General features: G+C 35.7%; 1 protein-coding gene across 1 annotated transcript; it reads left to right on the top strand.

Annotated features, from left to right (window-relative positions):
- The first annotated feature begins 805 nt into the window (after nt 1–805).
- LOC148740920 (uncharacterized) lies at nt 806–14,472 on the top strand. The gene is made up of 18 exons (XM_088759516.1): nt 806–989; nt 1,610–1,637; nt 2,494–3,788; nt 4,198–4,246; nt 5,722–6,179; nt 6,453–6,506; nt 6,991–7,041; nt 7,158–7,251; nt 7,518–7,696; nt 8,003–8,044; nt 8,268–8,330; nt 8,714–8,767; nt 9,148–9,219; nt 10,663–10,704; nt 11,230–11,460; nt 12,484–12,603; nt 12,885–13,004; nt 13,597–14,472. Exons 4-18 carry the CDS (start codon nt 4,219–4,221, stop codon nt 13,654–13,656), a joined length of 1,668 nt encoding a protein of 555 aa, XP_088615642.1. The 5' UTR covers nt 806–989; nt 1,610–1,637; nt 2,494–3,788; nt 4,198–4,218; the 3' UTR covers nt 13,657–14,472.
- Nucleotides 14,473–15,839: the final 1,367 nt, after the last annotated feature.

Genomic DNA, 15,839 nt, shown 5'->3' with positions numbered 1-15,839 from the left:
GTAGTGTTTATCGGTCCAAGCGTTTTCAATTCGTGGCGTGGCGCGACGCTCCGAGATTTGTCTGAAATTTTGAGCTCCAAGAGCGGCATTTGGTCGAAATTCAGTTATTATCGATTTTCTCGAAAATAAATCGATATTCAGCCAAAACGAAGTAAGCAGTGCTTTGTTTCACCATAAGGCCTACCTAACTTGAGAATATGAGCCGAATCGATTTTTTTGGCTGTTGCCACTATGTTTGACCGTTGATAACATTTGCTCTTAACCTCTCAGTCGATCTCACCTCCGGCAGATCAGCGAAGCGTCAAAAATATATAATTATATGCCGACGAACCATAATCAATGATCTTCAGCTATTAAAGAGAATAAAGCAGTTGTGATGTGGGCAAAATGTTGTCATTAAAGTCGCAAGTCGAAAAATGACGAAAAAAGTAAGGCAAGACTGCAAATAAAGCGGGAACAATAACGCATCCTTTGGCCGAAAGTCGCTTTCATATTTATGTAGCAAGTTGCTCTTCCTCGTTTAGTTAGAAGAACGATGCGATCACACGAAGGAACGATAGAACTTCAAGGAAAGTAATGTGAGAGGCCAATAATCCGGTTCGCAATGATTGCGAATAGCATGTTTTCCTGAGATCAGTTGGAAGTTGCTCATACTAGTCAAATTTTCTACTTATCCTGACTCCTTGAATGAGCACTTATAATTGCAACGGAGTCTCTTAACCAGTCCCAAGCCGGGTGTCGCTCTATAAATCACAGGATATGATTGCCCATTGTATCACATTACATATCACATTGTGTCAGCGGCGGCGCGGGAACGAGTCACCTGACAGCCGATTAATTAGAACCAAAACAGAACGAAACAGAACAAGGGACTGCGTTTGCTTTGGTTGAACGTACTTTGTCGCTATCACTTCTTTATCAGGTGAAAGTTTTCAAACTTCTTGCGCAATTCTCTTTGAACAAGGAAAACCCTTTTATTCTTGATTCAGGTATGTGTAAAGCTCCTCTTATCTATGAGTTTCAGTGATCTTTACGTTAAAGTGATCCGAAGTTGGAACTCATGCACTTTCGCTTTGTCTTAGACTTCTGTTTTCCACGACTTTCACTCTGAAAGAATTATAATTGAATTTTTAAGGTCTTTACGTTAAATGCTACTGCTAATACTGCCAGCAGGGGACACTGTTTATATAGAAGTGAATGAGTGACGAAAATGGGAAAATCTCGCTTTCTGAATGTTAAATTTCACGAGGGTTTCGCGTCGATACTTCACAAGTTGGACCCATCCAAGTTCCCCCGTCGACCCTTCATTGTACCCCTGTCTAGAGAATAGTTTGTCTGCAGTTTCAGTCGTCGAACTATGTTTCAGTTTGCAGCGAATCTTGGTGAAAATTATTTTAAACAGGTTTGTTTTTATCGTGATTCTAATACGAAGAAAAGTCAAATCGAAATACGCAGTTTGATTACATTTCAATCTGGACCTCCTTTCAACCTACACGATTTACTATGATAGATCGACAGCAATGCCTTTTGGTGCACTCACTATTCAGTCTATTGTAGGGGTATTCATAGAGGATGAAGATTTTAATACGCTTATAATGTTTTTTTCAAGGTTGTTACAGTGGTCATTGAGATGGAAGGTAACCCTTACGAAAACAAACCTATTCTATTTCTATTTAATGTCTATTTTAATGCTATCACCTCTATTTTTGTGCTATTTTATTTACTCAGACTTATATTTTATTCCTATTTTAGCTGAAAGGGAAAATAGAGCCACTATTTTAACCATATTTTAAGGCAAGGTTGAACAAGGTGGTGTATTTATTTCTATTTTCTCAAAATGAGTGGAAAAATAACCAGCTAAACAGACTATTTTAATCATATTTTATTTTCTACATCACTAAAATAGTGATCAAATAGTCTGTTTTATTTCTGTTTTCTGCTGATAGGACATGCTAAAGCCATTTCCTTTGAAAAATATGAAAAAAATAGGCTATCACAATCCTATTTGATCAAAGAAATTGTTGACTAATTGCAAAATAGATATAGAATAGACTGTTTCATTTCTATTTTTTGAGGTGGATTCTAATCCATTGCAAAATAGGTATTAAATAGTCTATTTTAATTTTATTTTCTTCAAAGTATCTCAGACCCACAATATTTGAAACAGCAACTAGGTGTGAAGTGTAATAACCTGTCCTATTTTATACCTATTTCATTCATGAATTCAAGCTTGACTAACATACAGCACTCTAAAGTCACAGTTTCTGTGTTGACAAAGTAAAGATGGGTTCAAATTTGAAAACATTGGGTGGAAGTTTTCAAGTTTTGTGGTCATAAAATTCTCTACACAGATTCTTTAACACTGAAACCACTAAATTAAAATATGTTCTGAAGGCTTAAGAGGTCTATCCAAGGGTCGCATTTGTCGCCCTGCTCATGATCATAATCTTTGTATTGACTGAAATAAGTCTTACAGTAATCCTTTTTTAAAAGGAACAGCGGTCTGGCTTAACAAACTGAGTGATGGTTCACCAGTTTCCATATGTGTGAAGTCGTTCGGTTGCGAAGCGTCATATTAGTAAATTATTGACCCTGTGCTGAGGCCGTCCGAGGCAAAGCAGTAGACGTCGGAAAGTTCTGAGGTCAACGTCGCAAGGTTGTTCGAGGTATCTTTAGTCCCGTTTGAGAAAGATACTGGTTGTAAGGTCCACGCAAGTTTCTTCTTCTCTAGCTTTTTTGACGAAGAACGATCCTCACTCTTTTCCGCCATTTTTTTTGTCACGCTCCGCTGACATCTAGTACTGTCGGCGTATATACGGGATCTTGTAATTTTCTTTATATGGTGACATACGGGACACGGAATTTAGTTTTGGCGGGCGAAATGAACCTTGTCTCTCGATTGGAGAAGCGTGGAGTTCCGTTGGTATTTTGGCTTTTCTATTTAGTTCTTGCCTCTCTTAGACACAATGAGCAACACAAAGAACAACAATAGAAGGCAAACAACACCAACTGATTCAAGATGGTGAAAGAGGTAAGTGAAACTGTTTTTTATTTATACAAAGTTCCAAGTTTATTTCAAACGTGAAGGTGCTTTTGATTCGTGGTCAGAATAAGCCCCAAAGTTTGTTGCATTTCAATGGCTATAAATATAAGCTTATAGAGTGATCTGTTTCCATAAACTAAGTAAACATTTACTTAATTTGAGTTTGCAGACTCCCTTGTACTAATGCACTAGAAGAGAAACCTAAACACCTCTCAAATAGAAAGAGGGGCAACAGAATTATACCTTCGATCGTTAATTTGAAAACGCGCCATACCTGCATCATGCTCTTTCTTAATTGTTCTAAAATTCGAGATCACTGTAATTGGATTTTTAAACCTGGCATACAAGAATTGTTTGTTTTTCTATTAATTGAAGTAAGAATCAAAGATGAGGGAGCATGCTTAGTGATGTTGATCCCAAACTCTCTCCATCTCTCTACTTTGCCAAGTTGGTGATTATGTCCCAAGATGCATTCGCTCATACATTTACTCAGTCAGGGTTGTCCCATAAAATCTCAATTTTAGTCCACATTAGAAGTGCATCTTTTTGTGTCTGATGCAATAAGAGTCTTTATTAAGTCAATACTGAGTGCTTGCGATAGAAATTGTTCTTATGTGTATATGTGACTTTTGCTATGGTTGCAAAACTTGGACTTGAAAGTAAAAAGCACAAAGAATTCAGAGCTAAGACAATTAACCGTGAGAACTGAAGTCAATTCAATGATCCATTCCAGGATTTTCTGTAGGTAAGATTAATTTTATGCAGCTGCCTTTGCATGACTGGGATTGTGGTAAGATAGCACAATTTTGTATGGTAGAGCTTCCCGAAAGCAGACTCTCTGAGAAAGGATCTCTGCTTAAGAGGTTAAGGTGTAATGTTTGTAACTGGCTGGCTTTATAAGCCTTTATAATAGAACTATATCAACTTGACTAATTTTTGCCCTAGAAGTATGAATTTAAGCCATAAGTTTTACTGAAGCAGTACAGAAAAGTTATCAAAACCGGTTCAATTTAGTGAATTACATCATTTTGCATCAAGGCAACCATAGTCATAAGGGAATTATTTAGCAAATTAATCTTTCTAACAAGTAAATTACCTACTGGTGGATGAAATATCAGTTATTGATCATTTCTGTTGTTTTTTTTTTATTTCAGAGTACAGGAAAACAGTGAAACATGGGGAAACCACAAAGAGGAAGCCACTGTAGCTATCTAAATGCAAGGACAAACTTTGCTTTTTAAAATTTAATTCTACTTTAAGTCTGTTTTCTATTTTTATGAAAAATTTGTATTCTATCATTTCTATGTAAACTGAAAGTACTTGTTGTCACTTCCTTTGGATACAGATTGAAGACTGGAGTAAATTAATGGCATTGTTTAAAACTTAGTCTTTTCTGAGTGACAATGTTTTTTTAATTTCCTGTAATGCATGCAATCTAGTCTAGAGAGAGGTTGTTGCATAAACATATGAAGTATTGATCATTAAATCATTTGCAATGGGAAAGTTGCTACAACTTAACACACTAAAGTGATAATCCTAGGCTGAGGATTGGGATATACTTTTTTGATCTTCACCTACTTTCAACCTATTTTATAGCCACCTTATTCTGGATCCATACACTCGAACCGCTATTTTAAACCCTTTTACCCTGCATGACATATACATTAGGACCTATTTTAAATGTATTTGTATCCTATTTTACTAGATTTTTTCCCTATTTTATCCCTGTTTTTATGCCTATTTTATCCTTATTTTGTCTATTTTATCCCTGTTTTATGTCTATTTTATCCTTGTTTTTGTCTATTTTATCCCTGTTTTATGTCTATTTTATCTTATAACTAATATTTCATTAATGCTATTTTAATACTATTTTATCAGTGAATTGCATGTGCATTTTTCTATTTTAAAGCTATTTTTACAGCAGTTATGACTTGCCAACCAGACTATTTTTTTTCTATTTTTTGTTTCAAAATAATAGCTTTCAAATAGTTAAAAAACAGCTTTCAAATAGTCTTTAAAATAGAGAAAAAATACACAAAAAATGGGTAGAAAATAGTTTGAAAAATAGATATAAAATAGATATAAAATAGGCACTTTTTTCGTAAGGGTAAGTTTTCACTGTAGTAGGTCAGATTTTCACTGTCCATGACGACTAGACCTCATCTAAGTTTGATTCAAAGAGATTCACTTAGGGGAGATAAATGTTAAGCAACGGGAGAAAATTCTCAAATTACAAATTAAAACTACCTCACGTTATCTGAATTGATGATAGAACTCAGAATTCTCAGATTTGTAGGGAGAAAGTTTCCTGAAAGTAGTGCTTTGAAATCATCCAGTTCATTCAAAAAGGTTTTAATTGACTTATTACCTTACTAATATCAGATAAGCCCCCCCGCATTTTAAGTTTCAAAATAACCAAAGTGCAGCTCTGATCTCAATGAGTTCAAAGAGGTTTTTAGAAAGAGAAAGGGAAGATGAATATGATTAATTTTTGACAATATTCTAGAATGTGTCTTAAAAAGTATAATTAAGGTAATTTATGTGAATAAATCAGAATGGTTATAAAATGTCTGCTGAACTTCTAATACTTATAGACACTGAAATGAAAGTTGTTAAAAAGGCTTACTAGTTTGATAATATTATGAATTATTTATCAGTATATCCTTATTGTTTCTTAGCTTCTTCAGGAAAACAAGTTGGGGAGAATTCCACAGATGAACAAGGCCATGAAACTTCCACCAAAACTGACCCTAATTATTGGTCTGTAATTGCAAGTGACTGTATTGATGCAGGGTATGCCAGTGACCAGTTGGCAGGGTTGACTGAAAATTTTTCTCATCAACTGACTGTGGGAGAATTAGAAGCAGAAACAAGTGAAAATGAGCATGCATCAAGTAGGCCCATCAGTTCTGGAGGCCTGCCACCTGAGGGAATGTTCAGAGAGGATCCAAGACCAGTTTCCCCCAAAGGAGCAAGCTCAATGAAGATTCCAATATCTCATTCCATGGATCCCCCAAACCACCCTGCTGTTCGTGTCGTGTGTCAAGGTAACAGGGTAATTGCAATGCAGCAAGAAAATGGAAAACCTGCCGAAAACACTGAATATCAGGATCCTAGCTTTCCTGTAGGATTTGGGGTGAGTGTAAATTTTGGGTGTGTTTTGATAAAATTCTAAACAGTTTGCCAGTCTCTATTTACATGTATGTTCTCTAGTTTTTCTCTATATCATGAGAAAACCCTTTGACAGTCACCAACCCTGTATGTACATGCATTTATTCAAGAGGGGTCAAAATTGGAATTTTTGATCCGGAATTGAAGCTGAATAGCTTCTTTTTTGGTTATAAATCCAATGTGGAGTAGTATTCTTTGTAGTTGTTACTGTTGTCATGTATGTATCCTCTTCCTTTAGGGACAGCAAACAGCAGTAAACCCAGAAAGTGAGGAAATTACAAAGGCAAGAGAGGTTTGTTATTAAATGATCTGCTAAAACTAAATTTATGAAACAGTCTCTTTTCTAACATTGTCCATTGTTCAGGGAAGTTTTAGGCAATAATATTTAACTATTATTTGCCGAAGGCAAGGTGATTATCATAGAATAATCCCCGAGATGAAGTCAAGGGGATTATTTGACAATATTCACCGAACCTGAGGCGAATAATTGTTTTAGTATAATTTCAGAACTGAACAACAGAGAAATTTCTAAAAGATTTAATAACATTTTAGTAACATTTATTAACATTTTATTTTAACATTTTATATAAACTGCATGGAGCGGTTTATATAGCATCATATAAGGAACAGCTCGACCAATCAGATTGCTGGAAACTATTTGCTCAGTTCTGAAATTATACTAAAATATGATACAGATATCAAAATGTAAATTCTTTGTAAACCTGATGTAAACATGAATTTTGCAGGTTAGTGTATTGTTTTATTTTTACAAATAGGTTTATTGTGAGAATTTAGAGAAGAAGAACAAGGAGCTTAATAAGGTGTCTGTTTTGATTGTTTTGAATTACATGTTCTTGTGAGATAATAATTGTTAATTTCTTACTGTCTCTCGATCTGACTCATTTTGTGAATATATGTTAATTGTCATATCACCTCTCCACAGGAATTAAATAAGAAAGCAACGAAGTTGCAAGCTCTGGAAACGAAGATTGAGGTATTTATCTTGAAACATTATTTTATGAAAAATTGGTGTGTCAGTATAGTACAAGTGTTGATACAGAAATTTGATTTGTCATTCAGCTGGGCCATTTTTGGGATATTTTTTCCTTGTTCTACAGTAATGTTAATGGCACATTTTTTTTTTCCCCATGCATTGAATTTGGTAAAATGACAAAGTAGTGGAATAATAAATGCAGCTATTTTGGTATAAATATTAATATCCATTTTACATTATTTGGTTAAAAAAGTAGTGTTTATTGGGGATGACTTAAGTGTTGTTGTCTTATCAATCTTGTTGACCCAGTTCTAGAGAAGCATAAGGAAGAATTTGAGAAGAGGAATGTGGAGGAAAGCAAGAAAGTCATAAAGTTGAAACAACAGTTAAATCTCAGGAAAATCAAGTATAAAGAAGTAAAAGGAAAACTGGCTCAGAAAGTAAAAGAAGGAAGTGAGATTGAAAAAAGGAAAAATGAAGTACACAAGGTAATTATTTACAGATGTATTTCTCACTTTACAATATGTTAAATATATGTTATAGTTTAAATTGATATGAGGTCAAGCCTTTAAGCTGCAAACTTTTGGATGTTTGTATCATAAAAAATAAAAACAAATTTCACTGTACTGACACTTCATGTCTGGTAGTCTATAAATCTTCTTTTCTTGGGTTAAGGACTATCAATGATACCTATAATCACTGTGGAATGAATTTCTTGTGTAAACTGCTTGATAACAATCTAATGGGTAATGTAACATTTAAAATAATATTCTCTGTAACTGTTTTTTCCTCAGGAAAACAGTACCTTACTTCAAAATGCTTCTTTTCTTACTGAGGTATGTAGATGTTAATGTCCTGAAAATATTTTGCATCTAATGCAATTTTACTCTGGACAATGGGAAACAAGTACAGGATGGGAAATGCTTTTCAACCTGAGTAATTAAAGTACAAATCTAAGTACAAGAAATGAATATAATAGGTTTCCAAAGGGTAAATTTTAATGAAGTTGGGCCTTGGGGCATATATAAATCTGAATTCAACATTCATTTCTGGTTTCAGGAATTAAGAAAAAAGACTGAAGCATTTGACTGGCTTTCTCGTCAATATGAACAGGTTCAGCAGGTAGTACTTTTGAGTCTATTAGTTGTCTCACCTTTATGTATGCTTGCAGCATACATTGAGTTAAGGGTGGTGATATGGTTTTTACCATCTGTAGTAGAAAAATACATTTGATCTTTCTACAGAGTCCTGTTTTGATGCCTAATTGTATCTGTAATATTTAAAATAAGTGCTGCCTTGGTTTTTTTTCGCCAGATTCAATGTAGAGACAGTTAAATGTAACTTGAAAAATAGCTACATACTGAAAAAAGTGGAAAAGAACAAAGAGTACATATTGCAATGTTTTGTTCAATCATTAAGTCACACTTTTTCAAGATGTCAAGTTTCATTTTACGTCTGCATTGTTCAGAACAAAATTACTTATACTTATATTTATTTCCAAACAGCAATTTAGCAAAGTCCTTGACAACCTTCGAGATGCACAGACATCACGTGACCAGGTATTTATCATTAAATCTGGATTTTATTAATTTAAATTCACATCAGTTGAACCCTGCTGATCATAAACCTCAGCCATGGTTTACCTTTCTCTGAATATGATTGGCTGTTTATAGATCATATTACCTTTATGAAGAAGGATAGTGCTAAGGTTTTCATGCTGGGTCCTTGGTGTGGCCCGTGTGGCCAAATTAGAGTTCTAAGCCTTGATGTGATAAATATAACTCCAATCTTAATAGGTTTTGGAACAGGATACATTTTCATTAAATGTGTGTCCCTCCCCTATGACCAGTCATGAAAGGTGTTCATGTATTACTTTGTGTTTCGTTAGAAGTACCGAATGTTCTATCATTGGCTTAATTTGTGACTGTTTTTTTAACAGTTTAAGCAACTTTTGGAAGAAAGTGGTACCAGAGAATTAGAGAAGAATGAGTCGATTCGGAAATTACTAGAGGTTTGATTCATTTATTGATTGATTTTTTTTGAGTGGGTTGAGGTGAGTTATTCATTTCTAAGTCCCAAGGGAGCAATGCTACTCAATAGATAGCATGTGGACAGCAACCATTCATTATTTACTGTGATGTAATGCCAACAGGATATAGCCACTTCAGGCCAATATCCAGGTATTGTCATGAAGATTATTAAGCTACAGCATTTCATTGTGGTGAAATACAAGATATGAGAAGATCATTTCAACTTCTTTTGTCTTTTCTCCTCTTCCTTATAATCTCTTTATTGTTGTTCTTTCCATTCCTCACATTTTACATCTCTCACAGCTCCACCTCCTTTTCTTCCATCATTTTGTTCTCCATAATGCCTTCTTCCCTCTCCCCACTTCTTTTCCCTTCAATATTTTTCTCAATAAGTGGAAACCAAGCAAAAAGGGTGGAAGCACTAAAAATGACAAGTTAGTAGATGTGATGGTTGTAGTTGTCAGAGAAATAGCTGTGTAACTTTTTATACTTTTGTGTTCCAGCTTAATTAATCAGCAAATGCTATATTTTGCATGACCATTTTGTTCATCTCCTCTCACTGAGTGCTTGGAATGAGCTATTTTTCCCCTTCATCTTCTCCCTCCCATTTGTTTCCTTCTTCCTTATTCTCTTCTCTTTTCCCCTTTGCTTCTCTCATTTTCTTCCATTTCCTCTTCCCTCTCCTTCTCCTTAACTTTCTTGCATAGCTGTTTGAATGACTGAGAAATAAGATGCCGAAATTTCAAGCATTAACGTGGTGTTAGCCCTTTTCTCTGACAAGGGCTAGTGGTTTGGAAACCCTTTGTGGTGGCCAGTTTACATTATCAACTCACTTGATAAATTCAAATTAACTTGTCCCTCTCTAAATCAGCACTGCAGATTCCTAAGAACTAGCACCCTTTACTGTTTTTAACACTTGATATTATGCGATTCATTGGGAAACAGTTCTAAACTTTTAAGGGCTTGTTATTTAGACATTGTCTGACCCAAAACAGCCGTTTTACACAAGCGCTGGGTCTCAGGGATTCTCTTTGAGGAGGTTGATCTCATTAAAGAAATATCCTTCCACTATTAGCTTTAGCCCCATTTATTGCCTCAGTTCAAAAAAATAAAAGTTAAGATAAAAGGATCATTGGAAAAATTGAAGATGGCTTAGAATACAGTTTTGGCTAAACTTTCTTGAAATGACCAGCCCCTCAGGGGTTTTCTGCATGTGGTGCTTGTACAACTGTAACTTTGGTAATTAATGCTCTTCTCAACTCTTAAATATCAAGATTGATATTTATCTATTCATATATTTTGTACTTCATCGGACTAAACATCTCTGTTGTACACATGTGTATGTTAAACAGGTTCATAGTCCTGTATGTGTTTTTTAATGAAAATGTTTAAATTTTATCATCACACCCTGTACCTGTCTGCAGCACATTGAAGAACAAGATCAGAAAACTCTAGATGGTGGTGAGGTAAAATGTGTTAAGAAAATGTGATTTGTTAAGTTAAACATGTAGCTGCGCTTCTGTGTTAATTTATTTTTTGTTTGTTTATCTGTTTTTTTGGGGGGGGGATCAGGGGGTTGAAATGTTCATTCAAAGTCCGTCTCATGAGCTACTTAGGTTTATTTATAACAACCTTTTAAGTGAAATAAATGTTATCTACACTTAATTTGTTAGAATCTGCAGTTGCTCGTCACTTTAGCACACATAATCCTTATTTCATTCAAAAATATGAAACTGTTTAATGTCATGCCCCTAATATCTTTTTTGTTAAAAAGAATTCAGGCTGAACGAAAACAACTGTGGTGAACACACACCACACACCAACTCAGACATGGAGTCTGTCTCATTCTTTTTTGTTGTTGTTGGGGCTGGAATGCTGCACTGAATCGGCACGCAATCATCAAACAAGTAAACAACGTTTTTAAGAGAGGAAGTAAGGGAGGGAATTTTAGAGAGGAAACTGATGTGATATTTAATTTTTTTTTAATAAAGGTAATACAATTTGTAACGGTTGAGCTGAATAGACGTCGAGATGAGTACCAAAAAAGAATGCAAGAGGAAGCGTTACAAGCATTTTCGCAAGCTGAGACCAATACAGTGAAGAAATTGAAACGTATGTTGGCAAAAGAAAAGCAGAGAGTAAAAAGTTTGAAACGTTCAATCGCAGTGGAAAAAACCAATAGAGAAAGGAGAATTAAAGAAAGAAATAAAAATCTGTGCAAGGTGAGGTGTCACAGTTGTATAACATGTGTTCTTAGACTCGCATCTCTTACAAATTATATTGGTGTTATGTTAACTTCGTGCCCTAGCGTTGGTATACATATCCTCCAAACTGTCCTTCTTATATTTCTTAATAAGGCGCTGACAAGGAGAATTTGTTTACAATCAGGAACTTGCGTATGATGCGCGATCCTCGCAGTAGATAGCGCTATTTAAGCAATAGCGAAAATCAGACCTGAAAAAAATCAAGCCTGTACGGGATTCGAACCACTGACCTCTGCGATACTAGTGCAGCGCTCACTTTCATAGGTTTATTACGAATCAACTTAACAGCCTGCTCCCAGTTGGCTTGTTAGTTCAATTGGTAAAGCGCTGTACTAGTATCGCTGAGGTCAGTGGTTCGAATCCCGTACAGGCCTGATTTTTTTCAGGTCTGATTTTCGCTATTGCTTAAATAGCGCTATCTACTGCGAGGATCGCGCATCATACGTATCTAATACCGCAGTTCAAAATATACGAACTTCATATATTTCATTCTATCTAATCAGGAACTTGTTTTGTTGGTGATCATTTCCTCTGTTTCTTTTGACGTTCATCTTTGATTCAAAGGTGATACTGAAGGGAGAAACAAGATGCAAGTCACTCTTAGTTGTTAAGAGTGATATGTTCAAAGATTATAAGGCACTTCACAAAAGAACTTTTTTTTACCTCAAATGAGCAGTACCTTCGTGCACCACGCCTTTTTTGTGCACGGCCAGGTTACTAGGCTTTTTCTTTCTTTTTTTTTTAAGTTTACTTTTCAGAGTCTGAAACAGCGGTTAGAAATAGATTTTAGTGTATACGTGTTAACGAAGGAGATAAAAATGAGTTGTTTTCTAGATCTTACCTCTCCTTTGAGAAATCACACTGTCGTGATGATTAATACTGTTTTGCTGGAGGTGGGAACAGACGCTGAATTTGAGTTGAATCAAATCCTGAGCTTAGAATTGGAAGTATTTACATGTTTAATTGAAAACAACGTTTCAGAGAAACCGTCAGCTACGGGCTCGTGTCAATAACTTGAGTCCAAAGGATTTGAGAGACTTTTCGTCTGTTGGGACATCAAGATGTTGTCAGGCAAGAAATGATGAACAGTCATGGAGCACTGTAAGTTTACATATCATAGAATTTCATGTCGGATGGCCTTTGTGTTATGATTTGCTGTACGCGTTTACTTTGTTAGACCACCTTTTGATATGATACCCCAAACTGCATTAATATTAAGCAATATGCTACACATTCTATCTGTTTGTGACATTATAACCCACTTGGGATGTTGGGAGAACACGAGGAAAGCTTTCAAATCACGTACATCTCACTGAATGTAAGTTGAATCAAAACTTGAGCTTGGCAGTAATTAACATGTTGATACGAAAACAACGTTTCAGAGAAATCGTCAGCTTTGGGCTCGTGTCAAGAAGTTGAAGATGAAGGATGGGATAAACTCTACGTCTGCTGGTACTGTCATGTGTTGTGAGGCAAGTGATGACCAACAGTCATGGAGCAGTGTAAGTAGACATATCGTAGAGTTTCATTTTGGATGGCCTTTGTGTTACAACTTGCTGTGCGCGGTTACTTTGTTAGATTACCCTCTCAGTGATAGGAGAGTCCAAAATGTACCAATTTTACCAATGGACCGTACCCGTTCTATTTCTTTATCAGTGTGATAACCCACTTGGGATGTTTGGAGAACACTTAAGGGTTTTATTCAACACCATCTCGAGTTAACTTAAAATGTTTCGATTTTCTTTGGGTTTACCGAATTTTCGAAGCTTTTCGAAATTTAACAGTCTCAATTTTCTATCGGTTTACCGTAGCGACAAACGACAGGTTTTTGACCAATCCTTGCACTCGTTGTATCTCAATTATTCTATAAAGTATAGTAGTCCTTGTAACAGGATACTAAAATGTTCAAACGTTCTGTAATGAAAGTTTCAAGTCCCTGCTTTTTGTGGTGCAGCACAGAGGAGAGTCTAAGCTTTGCGTACATCCAGGGATTGAATTAACTGGGGGGTTTAACTCTAACCATCGCCCTAACTATTCAAATGCCTGAATTGTTTTTCATAGTTTTTTCTTTTTTTTTTTTTTCTGCTTCTTAAGGACTCAGATGAAGAGGAAACCGTCGGACACCAGCCTGAGAGACGACCATCGGGTATTTAGGGAGCAACAGCTTCTATTCTGTTTCCCTAAACTTTAAACTATTTTGAGCGACAACAAGAGTGGATTCAGTAAAGGTTTCTAGCTTCTTGATAAGAACCTCTCTCGAATAAGCGCCTTCCTCTAATAAACGTCCCTCCTTTGTAGCCGAAATGCTAAATAAGCTCCCAGGCGCTTGTCCGAGAAAATGCAGTACATTTTTCTTTATAAAAAATTACATGGACAATTGAAACGTTATGCATTAGAAGAATATTGATATAGTAAATTGGTTGACTAATCACCTGAAAGGAATCATTGAATATGTGAATGATGAGACTCTCGTCGTGAAGAATTAATCTTTCACGATTGAAAGGAGACTACCCTTAATTATCCGTGCTTGAATTTTTCATTAAGATAATTAGGATTTCATTAGCATTTCATCAGAATTGTCCTGGCTAGACGTTAAAATTGCTAATCGTTTTCTTTGTGCTGATCTCATAAAGTTTTTTAGTTTTACGGATCATTAGTATCACGAGCGTTGCTTTCGGGAGAAATTATTTAATTTTTTTTTCTGATAAGTTTAGTCTCTTATTTTTTATCGCCACAAATTGCTTAATTTATTTTATGTTATTTCTTCAGTGCCAATTTTTTATCATATATCTTATCCTTTTCCAAGTTTCGAGTATTTTTTAACACTAATTTTTTAACTAGGCAGATCATCAAGGCAGCTTATTCTAAGAAATCTTGTAGTCTTTTTTAAGCTGTTCCCAAGTTGATTCAATTGACTTGTTCAATGAGATTAATTTGCAATTTGTATTAAAGATTGAAGGTAAAAGACGGCTTCTCTTGTCAAACTTCATTTAATTTATTTCCGTGCTGAATTTATCTTGATGATAAATCAATCATATCTTGTTACTTTCTTGTTGTAGTCGTATTCTCGTTCTCTCTTGGCCTCAACTGCCCCGACTTTGGAATAAAAATACTAGGGGCGACCTTTTCCGAGCCACTATTTACTCTTTGCTAAGTTATCTCTCCATGAAATGGCTTTGATTTAGTTTTCTCGAACAAGCTTTTGCTGAACCAGAAGGGAGTCGCGAAAGTCTTTTTTTAAGCATGTACACACCAATTATAAACGCTTCGAGAGAAATGTTATGCTTGAGCTAGAAAATTTTGCGAGTTTTTCTTATTCATTTGAGGACTTTGATGCAGAGGTCAGGTTTTCAGAACTTCTTTTTATTAAGACTTAACCCCACACACTTTGCCTTCTTCGTTCCCTTTTTTTTTTTTTTTGAGAAGCAGAGTAGGGTTGGGAGACAATGAGGTCTTCACCATCCCTCTTGGACCAAAATCTTGGTTTGCTAGGGGGCGGGTGGTGGGGGGAGCGGGTGGGGGGGCGGGTGAGGGGGGTAGGGGAACAGGCAAGACTGGACTTAAGGAGGATCGCATTGGCTTTGTGGATCAGACCTCACTGTTACAAATTCTCTGAATAAGAGATCAGACAAAGGGTGGAATGACTTTCTTGATTATTTACACTCAATCCTTTTTTCAATTATTTTTAATTCTTTACTCTTTGACCTTCGTCGCAACTTGCTCCTGCATTAATATTGGTTTTAAGAACTTGTGCGAGAGTTAAAGATTATAAGGTCCAATAACAAGTTTGGCGAAAAGAAAGTATTGTGACTTCCGGCTATCCAAGGCGTTTAATTTATCATAGGTGGCGTGCTTTTCACTTTGCAATCTCTACTTTAATTCCCGGGAAATGAAAAGCTAGGGTACACTACAATAATTGAGTTCTCGATTTGTATCATTTTCAGTCTTTATATGTTTTTTATCCACAGCCTAATATGAAAAATTTTCCAAAAAAACTCCACCAGCTGAAGCTCTCTTACTTCATATTATATATGAACAATCGCCTCCATTTCACATGAAAAAAAATGTAAGGAGGAAAACTCAGAGCTTCGAGAAAAAAATTAAGCTTCGAGAAACAGCCAATGTGTTTACCATCCCTCAAATGTTTCGAATCAAGGTCACTCCTTTTTAGGAGACCTTTTCTGAAAACAACCATGCAGACGTTAAAATAATTCTGATTTCCGTTCCAAATTTTTCTTTCTGCTGGCTTTAACAGATGCACTCGGGATGAAAACAAAACGGTTAGCTGTTGTGTATTGTTCGGTCTTTTGTGTCGGCTCTTGTGAACCGGTACACGA

Source organism: Stylophora pistillata, chromosome 1 (assembly GCF_964205215.1).
Source record: "Stylophora pistillata chromosome 1, jaStyPist1.2, whole genome shotgun sequence".
NCBI lineage: Eukaryota > Metazoa > Cnidaria > Anthozoa > Scleractinia > Pocilloporidae > Stylophora > Stylophora pistillata.
This window is presented reverse-complemented; position numbering and strand designations above follow the sequence as displayed.